We start from the raw sequence: 10,924 nt of genomic DNA, 5'->3' as shown, positions 1-10,924 counted from the left end.
TACTATTACCATCAATTGCAGAATAAAAGGATGGAAACCTCAATTTTTTTTTCGCTACCCGATCACACATGTAATTTAAACTTATATTATATTCTGTGTTGTGAGGTAAACAAAGACTTTGACTTGATGACTTCTATCAAAATGTAAAAATAAATAAACAACTGTAAATAATTTGATATCACAACATTTCAGACGCCTACGAAAGATATTTAAAACAATGTCTGAAGATAAATAAATTAGTAAACTGATTTTCACCATAAACATGTAATAATACTGTATTATTTGGCAGAATTAAAATAATATGCCTTCTGAAACAGAAGTATATTCCTCATGGGTAAGAATTTAACCAACAACTTGAGTCCTTATCTTATGAAATTCATTACAGGTTGGGTTGGCATATGTATTCAACCTTATAGTAGGAACAGGCGCTTTAACATTACCTGAGGGATTTGCCAGTGCTGGGTGGTTCCTAAGTACTGTGTTATTAGTTCTTCTATGTTTCATCAGTTTTGTATGTGTAACCTTTGTCATCGAAAGCATTGCTTGTGCGAATGCTACTATTCGATGGCGTCATATACAGTCCCATAAAATTGATGTAGGTATTTCACTAAAAGACTTCTTGATATCAGCTATAAATATTCTTATTATAGGAAAGTGAAAATGAAATCTCAGAATCTGATGAAGATCATATAAATGAAGAAACAGCAATAGTCAGTAATGGTCGAACCAGAAGAAAAAACTACAATTTAGATACCAAAGTTGAACTCTGTGAAATGTCTGATGTATTTATGAATAAGACTTCACGCATTCTATTTTATACCATTTTAAGTATTTATTTATTGGGTGATTTATCCATTTATACTGCTGCACTCTCCAAGACACTAGTTGACCTCTCATGTGATACCTCTAATGATACCTATTTCAACACTGAAAGGTGTTGGTCTAATTTTGATTTCCACAAAATTGATGTTTATCGAATGTATGTATTATTTATAGCTCTCTTAATTGGTCCATTTACATACTTTAATATTCAAAAAACGAAATATTTACAAATGTGTACTTTGATGATGAGATGGACTGCATTTGTCATAATGATAAGCCTTGCAGTATTCAGAATATCTGAATATGGTCCGCAAGGTCATCCCAGAGCTTCCAATATGAAAGAAATCCCAACTCTTATCGGCTCTAGTGTTTATAGCTTCATGTGCCATCACTCCATACCTAACTTAATAGCTCCATTTTCTAATAAACAACACATCTCTTTGAAATTAGGTGTCGACATGACTATAATATGCGTTTTTTATATTTTATTATCTATAACGGGTGTTTTTGCCTTTCAGAATGTACAAGATTTGTATACATTGAATTTCATTCCAGAACATGCCAACAATTCAACCTTCTTTATGAATATCGTTTACTATTTTCTAGGGGCTTTTCCTTTATTTACCTTATCAACATCATTTCCTATTATTGCAATAACTTTGCAAAACAACCTCAAAAGTTTGGTTCTAGATAGGAACACCACTTACGGATTCTTTGTACGTCGTTTACTATTTCCTACAGTTGTTATTCTACCACCTGTGTTCATTGCTCTGACCACTCACAATCTGAAGAAACTGGTCGAAGTGACAGGTTCTTATCCAGGGGTTTTTGTACAATATGTGTTTCCCGTTTTTCTAGCTTATTCTGCTAGAAAATTCTGTAGAAGGACTTTCGGGAATGTGGAAAACAGATTTTCTAGTCCATTTAGAGGGAACTTCTGGTTTGTTCTAGTACTTGCGTGGGCTGTGGTTTGTATGGGATTCGAGACATATAACTTTATTGTTAAGTATTCGTGATGAAATAAAGTATTTTATGTAAGATTATATAAAAATATATATTTTTCAATAGTTTTTGTAGATTTTGATTCTTTACCCAATAAAATATTCTGGCAGTGACACAATACTTCTGTCTTTCGTTTCTGAAAATCAGCTATTCATCGTACATTACTTTAGTTGTAGTAAGACTAATATCTCCCAAGAAGTTCTAATTTACGCATGCATAACACAAGAGGTAAATTCAAAAAGCTGAAATTCTTATAGAACCATTTATGTTTCAACCCGAATAGCCATACCAAATTTTATCAAACTAGTCCGATTTTGATGAAATGCGATATGGTTACCCAATTTCATCGAAATCGAACCAAATTTCATCAAAATCTAACCAAATTTCATCAAAAATCTAACCAAATTTCATAAAAATCGGACCAAATTTCATCAAAATTGGACTAGTAGATTTATATGATAAGATTTTGGCAATTTCAAGTTTGCGAAAGCGCAGTACATTTTCGAATGAGCTCAATAGACTGTAAGGCCACTTACAACCCAAATTATTTTTTAATGGAATTTTGCATTCAGATGTAAAATGATTTCAAGCTCTATTCATAATGTCGTGTTCATCGCGTCACCAGAACCATAGAAATTCAAGCAGAATCAACCAAATTTCATCAAAAATCGAACCAAATTTCATCAAAATCGAATCAAATTTCATCGAAATTGGACTGTAGGTTTATATGATAAGATTTTGGGAATTTAAAGTTTGCGAAAGCGCAGTACATTTTCGAATGAGCTCAATAGACTGTAAGGCCACTTACAACCCAAATTTCATCAAAATTGTACAAGGGATTCTAGGAATTTCACTTTTACGCATGCTTTATCCAAAAAAAAAAATGAAAAATTCACTATTTCTATATAGTTGTTTACTCAATGTCTTACACAGCCTTCATCATGCACTATTTCCAAAAAAATAATCATGTACTTATATTGTGTAATTAAAACTATATTGTTCGCTAAAACTCAGTCAACTAGTTTTTCATTACTATTATTAAATATCGAATGTACAATTCTGTTACATAAAAGTCTGGTACACAATAAAGTACAACGTCTATATTAAGGAGAGAAGTGATTTAAATAATAACAAAATACACAATATATATTTTGATGAAATAGATAAATAGAATTCACAGTTGTTGCTTTCATTCAGCGTTTCCATTTTTTTTTGTTCAGTCTACTTTCATCTTCTCTTCGTTCTTAACCTCCAGCCTCTGATACATATACAACATTAGATAGAATTTTAGTTTAAACATCATTCATCATAAACTGCGAGTGAGTTGCCTTGACTCTGCAACAAAATTTTATAAAATACAATACCAGCTTTATTATGAAAAATTGAAACATTATAGAGAAAGTTCACCAACCTGTTATAGAAATGTTGGTTGCTGGAGTTGCTCATAAGCGATTGTAGTATATTAACTACGCCCAAATCTTTGAGCCGGTTCTGTCTCTGCGAAGCGCCCACTTCTCCTTTTCTCGCCAAATTGTTTATACAGAAAATGGACGTTTCCTGCAGACACTGAGCCGGATGATTCATAAATGCGACCAGTTTCTTCAGAATGTCCTCGTTCATCATGATGTGTTCACGTGCTCTGTCCCCATCTGCTATATTACCTGTGGAAAGGACCACAATGAAATTCTGATTAAATCGATTGAAAATCAGAAAAACCTCCTCTATTGGATTCGAACTACTCCATAAAAACGCTTCATGAAAATAAAATTGTTCAGATTGATCTGGAATTCATTTTGCTGGCGGATATTTCGAAATCGAAGATGACCAAAAGCGATAACAAATCTTCCTTTTTTTTTTGAGAAATCGCGCAGATGATTTTCCTTATTTATGAAGGGTCTTTTTTTTAGAGCTATAGAACTTTAAATTGCAATAAAACAACGACGGATTATTCGATTGACATGAATTTTATTTATCCGCAAGATAATCTTGTGACATTACATTTTAAATATGATTTCTGGCTCGGATGTAGTCCAATCTGGAAGTCCAATTTTCGATGACTTTTTCCAACATTTGTGGCCGTAAATCGGCAATAACACGGCGAATGTTGTCTTCCAAATGGTCAAGGGTTTGTGGCTTATCCGCATAGACCAATGACTTTACATAGCCCCACAGAAAGTAGTCTAGCGGTGTTGAATCACAAGATCTTGGAGGCCAATTCACAGGTCCAAAACGTGAAATTAGGCGGTCACCAAACGTGTCTTTCAATAAATCGATTGTGGCACGAGCTGTGTGACATGTTGCACCGTCTTGTTGGAACCACAGCTCCTGGACATCATGGTTGTTCAATTCAGGAATGAAAAAGTTAGTAATCATGGCTCTATACCAATCACCATTGACTGTAACGTTCTGGCCATAATCGTTTTTGAAGATGTACGGACCAATGATTCCACCAGCCCATAAAGCGCACCAAACAGTCAGTTTTTCTGGATGTAACGGTGTTTCGACATACACTTGAGGATTACCTTCACTCCAAATGCGGCAGTTTTGTTTGTTGACGTAGCCATTCAACCAGAAGTGCGCGTCATCGCTAAACAAAATAAAATGGACGCGAACCGTATTCCGCACAGAACCATTATTTTCGAAATAAAATTGCACTATTTGCAAGCGTTGTTCAGGCGTGAGTCTATTCATGATGAATTGCCAAACCAAACTGAGAATAAATCACTTGACAGCTGTTAAATCGGTCGCCATCTTGAACAGTAATGCCAACTTAAAGTTATATACCTCGAAAAAAAAAAACACCCGTTATTAGCCCAATTCTACTATGAATAAGAGCTCAGGGAAAAACTCACCTAAAATGCAGAGAGCTTGTTCTTTGATTTCCGGAGAATGGGCACTTTCTAAAACGAAGACTACCCCTTGCATGATCTGTATCCCATGCAGAGCCATGATTGCGTCAGTGTGAGGTCTAGGCGACACCAAATTTCTGAGGAGACCGAGCGTCTTCATAATTACCCTTGGATCAGGATCGTCTAGTAGCCTGCAAAAGGAAAACGTCAAATTTTGATTTGCGAGATGTGTACCATCAAGTTTGGAACAAGTTTGTATATTTGGTGAATCTTTAAGTTTAGATTTGAAATAGATCATATATTTTTTTAAATTTATTTATTTTGCATGTTATTACAAATTTAGAGGAAGCGCACAGACTCAAAGAGCTGTTATAATCCAGCGTACCAGCCTCTATTTTAACGATTGCCTCAATGTTTGATGAAAATGCAGCATATTATCAAAATTGATATCCACTAACCTGAAGACTTTGTCGGTTCCCAGAGAATTCAATATAGACGATTTAACTCTCTGTTCTGCTTGGAATGCGAGGTTCATAAGGGCCCAAATGCCGTTTAGTCGAATCGAAGGCTCCGGTTTTGTTACCAACTCCGCCAGGACAGAGATTACACCCTGCTGCACCATCGGCTCCTTAGCTGGTGAGAATTCCAGTAGCAGATTACACAACGCCGAAGAAGCGGCTGTTAGAAGTTCTGTCGAGGAAGATTCTGAAAATTAAATACAGATTTCATGTATTATTTTCCTCATTTTGTAATGAACCAATTGCAAACCAGTCATATTTCCAAATTTGTTTACAATATGAATAATGAGCCGATTAACTAAATAACGTCAATAAAATTTCTTTCAGTATTCACAAATGAGCACTGATTTTGATCAAATAATTTTACAAATTCCAAAAGTTGTTGAAGCGTGTATCTTTCCTTGATTAAATGGCATAACCAACTGAACACAAATGACATAAGAAATGTCAAAAATAATACAGTGTTGCCATTTTAACTTATATCATTTCTATTGGAAAACCTTATACAATTATTTTAAAATTAAGGATTTCGATTGGCCGATCAAGCTCTTGACATAGCAAGTTTCTCGTAATCTGGGTTCCAACGTTACACTTATGGGTATTTACCTACTAATATGGGCATAAGAAGCTTCCAAACAGAATGATCTTGAAATGATGTACGAAGCTGTTGGACCGATCTACTTAGAGAATGGAGACATCTCACAGCAGCCAAATTTATATCTTTATTTTCATCTTGCAACCCTTCCATTATCTTTTCCATCAAACATTTCGTATCGATGATTCTCTTGCGAATGTCTTCGTCGTTTGCAGCCAAAGATGCAAAAACCCTGAATGGGAAACATATTTGATAAAATACAAATATGGTGAATAAGGAAATTAGGTTCAAAATGAGTAGCTTTTTTTAATGTGTAATGTTTGTCATTAATAATCATTCTGAGTTCAAAAATATAGAACATCCCTATAACACCAGAGGGAAAAATCGTTTAATTGAGGATAAGCCAAACTTCTCATACTTGCAGAGAAATGTTATATATAGTTTGTTGTCAATATGGAATAATTTACCTGAAAAATTCAAAAATCGATCTCTCAGGGTACAGAAAAGTACCCTTAAAAGTTTTCTTGTAAAGAAATGCTATTATAGTTTAAACGAGTTCCTAAATGAAAGAAATTTTGAGGAACTGTAGAATTTGTTTTTCTTACTCTTTTGTTTTTTTGCTTTACCTTTTGTAAATGAATTGTGATTGACAAGATCAACAACTGTATTGGTTACATGATTGAATAAATGTATCTCTCTAATGGAGCGAAGTTTTCAATGCGGATTGGGGGTGTGAGTAAACCGATAAAAATGGTCACGTAAAGAAAAAGCATTATATAGAATATTAACGTTGAGAAACTCAGTTGATCAGGTGGATGAATCTATTCAAATCAACTCACCTGAATGCAGCCTGTCTAGCGGCAACACTCTGACAGTTCAATAAATCCACCATAGCAGAAACCAGCTGATTACTTATAGCTGCTATCTTCTGTAGCTCACTGTCTACTTCTGTCAAATATGCCAAGGCATCGGCAGCTACAGCTCTATGTTGTTCTAAATTGTCCTCCTAAAACAAAATTCATTCATTCTTATTGATGATATCGTCTAAAACTCACAATCTTTCCTAATGTTAGTTGCTCAACAATACTTACTTGACAAAGCTGAACTAAACAAGGTAAAGTCCTATAAATGATTATATGATCACTAGCAGGAATAGCACCAGCTCGATGTAAATTTGTTAAACACCTAGCTGCTTCTATCTGCATTTCTATGGATCTATACCGGCAGATCATCGTGGACAGCAGTTTGATTATGCTGGTATCATTATATTGAGTATTTACAATTTGAAGAGCCACTGCTGGATTATTATAACTCATTGCTGCCAGACAAGTTAAGACTGGTATCCGCACAGAAGTACTTGAAACAGTCAAGAGTGATGCTAATATTAATGGAGCACCAGCTGTGGCGAGATTATTCTGTTCTGTTACAGTTTTGCATGCAGCTCCTAAGATTGTTGCAACACATTCTTGCCTTAGGGTATTTTCTTTAAGACCAGCAAAACTGAGCAACTTTTGCACACGTTTGAGAGTATATTTATTTAATGTTGTTGTGTCTTGTAGAGTTAATGTTCGTAAGCAGCATAAACATGCATCCACCAATTTAGGATTGTCTTCTTCTAATAAATCAAGGAGCAATTGGATTGCTCCTGACTTCAGTAATAATTCTATATGATCTTCAGTTCCTTTTGCTAGAGAACCAAGAGTAACAGCCGCCTCTATTCTGACATTTATTCTAACATTACTATCTCTAAGAAGTTGCATCAAACGAGGTACAATTCCTTGTGCTATAACACTCTCCTTCTGACGATTTGATCCAATTACAGTATTTTTAATACATAATATGGACCCCAAACAGACTGTTGGATCAGATGAATAGAGATCATCAATGTAGAATCGAGTATTTTCAACATTCTGAAATAATAAACTCCTGCATAATGTTGAAGGTGATTCAGGTTATTCTTACCATAAAAGCCGAAAACGGTTTCATTTTTAAAAGTTATAGACGTTACTACATACAATAAAAACATCAATCATTAAGCAACATACAAAAAAGATTAATCAATCTCAAAGCGTAAAAACAAAAACTCAAATTTTTAAATGAATGATTTTTTAAAGTAGCTAAAAAATGTCGCCTCGCCTCTACAACAGTTACACAATTCTATGACACCATATTAATTTTTTTTTTTTTTTGATAGTAAAAGATTATGACGATAAACGCTTCCAATCATGAAAATAGATAGTATATAACAAATAAATAATAATCTGAATAAGGTTTCCCGAAAATAGTTCTGCGGTCACTACAAAAAAAGGAGTATCTGTTTCATTTATGGAACACTCCTTTTTACAGAATTGAAAAATTTGACAGCAGTCGTATGTTGTTCAAATTGATTAATCCTTATGTATATATTATAATGATCGATTAATCTATTATTAAATTATTGGATTCGTAAAAATATATGTTTAATATAAAATATCAAAATGAATATACTTTTCCCATTATTGATTACAGGTATACGGAAAGTACTATTCATTAGATTGTTACTACATTATCATTCATTTCAGTATCTGTATTTTTAAATTGTTCAGGATCAAAAGTATTGGAATTGAGTGATAAATTCGCTCAAATCCGTAAGCAAAGTAATACACTATGGCTTGTGAAGTTTTATGCACCTTGGTGTGGTCATTGCAAACGACTTGAACCTGTGTGGGCACAGGTTTCTCAAGCACTTTATAGAACTAATGTAAGGGTGGGTAGAGTAGATTGTACTCGCTTCACATCTATAGCTTCTGAATTTTCAATTAATGGTTTTCCAACCATAAAATTGTGAGTTGAATAAAAGGGGATCAAAAAAAATGTTTGAAAACTTTGAAATTCTAGTATCACATCAGATGAGGACTTCACGTACCATGGTGATCGAAATAAAGAAGACATAATCAATTTTGCTCTGAGAATGGCGGGACCTCCGATTCAACAAGTTACAAGGCCAGAAAGCATAACAAATCTTCAAGGCATGAATCAACTATTTTTCATGTATGTTGGGGATCAAGAAGGTCCATTATGGGATTCTTTCAATAATATTGCCTCTAAAATGCAACCGCATAGTTTCTTTTATGTTGCATCTAAGGAAATAGCTGGTTCTCATTTCAATATCACTACTGATTTGCCTGCTGTTTTTGTCCATAAGGACAATGCTCATTATTTTTATACAGGTAGGAATAGTTTTAGTGTTAGTTCTTATGAAAATTATTCATAATATTGAACTTTTTAGTTGATGCAAACACAAGTGATCCAGAGCACTTCAACAATACAATGTACAATTGGATCAATGAAGAACGTTTTGCAACATTCCCTAAAATAACTAGAGGCAATATCAATGAGATACTACAGACTAAGAAATATATTGTTCTTGCTGTAGTTGAAGAGGACAAGTCCCATGAAATACCTAGAGAAATGTTGAAGTTTAGGAATATGGTAGAATCAGTTATCACCAAGAATCGTGAAAAATACCACAAGTATTTTCAGTTTGGTTGGGTGGGAAGCCCAGACCTAGCAAATAGCATTGCCATGCAAGTTCTACCGTTACCCTATCTCTTGGTTTTGAACAGTACAACGAATCACCATCATATTCCAGAAGAAGAAGATGCACTGCAGATGACCAAAGAATATTTGGAGAGTTTTTTGGAAAGAATTCATAACCAGTCAGCACCAGTATGTATAAAATATTTTTGGCTTTTGTATTTGTTCTAAAAATTCTAATTTCAAAGGTTTATGGAGGGAATGGTTTGATGGTCAAATTCTACAGGACCTATTTTGAAGGGAGAACTGCGTTGTCAGAAATGTGGAGGGGAAATCCAGTTTTAACAACTGTTCTCTTTGGATTACCACTTGGATTTCTCTCTCTGATTTTGTACTCGATTTGTTGTGCCGACATTTTGGATGCCGATGAAGATGATGAAGAAGGTCAGTTCACAATTATAAATCTTCGTTTACGTTGAAAAAATAAAGAGAACGGAATATTTTCATGAATATTAATTTTTTTTGCAGAATTATTACACGAAAAGAAGGAATAAGTCCGGAGATAGATATTCGTGAGACAGGTACGTATAAAATTTCATAAGTGTTATGTTCTCAACATTCTAAGGGTTAGAGTCTAACCAAATGTCTATAATTGGAGTGTGTAGTTAATCTGTATGTTGTCTTTGGTTTTAATCAGGAAATTCTTTCAGGCGATTAATTTTATATGGCAAAAATATTGTAATTAATCATGTTTAAATAATAATTGGTAGTTGTTTTGGTGCCATATTGTATTTCTAGTTTTTACTGTACCTGTTTAGGATATTTGAAAAAATACCCATTTCCCCATGTTGATCTACAATAGGCTATTTGACAATTTTTGTAACCTCTGGAATATTCCTCAAAATATGCAGCTAAAATGCAATTTTTTCACAAGTGATGTCACTTGGAAGTATAAACAGTCGTGTGCCTTGTTTCCTTTATATATTTTTAGAATTCAATGTTGTTTCAAATACCCTTAGCTTCCATTGACATTTCTTTAGGGGAAATCAATCTATTTAGGCATATTTTATTATATATTGAAATTCTTAGCGCACTATAAACTCAAAGAAACGAAAATGCAAATGTCACAGGTATTTACTTCAAATTGATGTCACTGTAAGTTCGCTCAATTCAGTTCGTTTCTGAAGCTTTTTGGCATATTTAATATTGTACGTTTCCTGTTGAATTATTGTGTATGATTCATGAGGATGTCAATAAATAGGACAATATTCTTATATTGTCAAATAGCCTTTTTTTGTATTGAAAATTGTCCTTGAAATAGATAGTGGAGTTAGTCAAGTGAAAGTATCAAGGTAATTTATTACATGTTTCACACAATGCTAACGAAATTCCATTCAGATCAAAAATACACAGGAATTATTTGGTCGATTATATTATGACATTTGAATATATTCCATTCTACATACGGCTCAGGTGAAACACCAAAATTTTGTTACTTTTCTTTATAAATAAGAACTGATCTCATCAATGAAGTTTTTCTATTTATTTATATTTTAGATGTTGTTATTTCTAATATAAAGTACTTAAATTGATTATTTTTTATGTTTCCCTCAACAATTTTT

At 33.7% G+C, this 10,924-nt stretch overlaps 3 protein-coding genes across 3 annotated transcripts; 2 read left to right on the top strand and 1 right to left on the bottom strand.

The window, feature by feature from the left end:
* Window positions 1-102: 102 nt before the first annotated feature.
* LOC123672647 (transmembrane protein 104 homolog) lies at window positions 103-1,892 on the top strand. Its single transcript, XM_045606841.1, has 3 exons — window positions 103-334; window positions 386-595; window positions 651-1,892. The coding sequence occupies exons 1-3, from the start codon at window positions 302-304 to the stop codon at window positions 1,836-1,838; spliced, it is 1,431 nt and encodes a 476-aa protein (XP_045462797.1). The 5' UTR covers window positions 103-301; the 3' UTR covers window positions 1,839-1,892.
* Window positions 1,893-2,715: 823 nt separating this feature from the next.
* LOC123672642 (armadillo repeat-containing protein 8-like) lies at window positions 2,716-7,942 on the bottom strand. Its single transcript, XM_045606837.1, has 8 exons — window positions 7,749-7,942; window positions 6,878-7,696; window positions 6,626-6,792; window positions 5,798-6,018; window positions 5,132-5,378; window positions 4,677-4,864; window positions 3,236-3,485; window positions 2,716-3,159 (listed from the first exon to the last, which is right to left on the bottom strand). Exons 1-8 carry the CDS (start codon window positions 7,770-7,772, stop codon window positions 3,117-3,119), a joined length of 1,959 nt encoding a protein of 652 aa, XP_045462793.1. The 5' UTR covers window positions 7,773-7,942; the 3' UTR covers window positions 2,716-3,116.
* A 64-nt stretch (window positions 7,943-8,006) lies between these two features.
* LOC123672643 (protein disulfide-isomerase TMX3) lies at window positions 8,007-10,894 on the top strand. The gene is made up of 6 exons (XM_045606838.1): window positions 8,007-8,294; window positions 8,348-8,609; window positions 8,664-8,995; window positions 9,055-9,494; window positions 9,551-9,746; window positions 9,831-10,894. The coding sequence occupies exons 1-6, from the start codon at window positions 8,264-8,266 to the stop codon at window positions 9,854-9,856; spliced, it is 1,287 nt and encodes a 428-aa protein (XP_045462794.1). The 5' UTR covers window positions 8,007-8,263; the 3' UTR covers window positions 9,857-10,894.
* The last annotated feature ends 30 nt before the right edge of the window (window positions 10,895-10,924 follow it).

Source organism: Harmonia axyridis, chromosome 2 (assembly GCF_914767665.1).
Source record: "Harmonia axyridis chromosome 2, icHarAxyr1.1, whole genome shotgun sequence".
In the NCBI taxonomy this organism is placed as follows: domain Eukaryota; kingdom Metazoa; phylum Arthropoda; class Insecta; order Coleoptera; family Coccinellidae; genus Harmonia; species Harmonia axyridis.
Note: the sequence above shows the minus strand (reverse complement) of the source record. Positions and strands in the feature narration are given on the sequence as shown.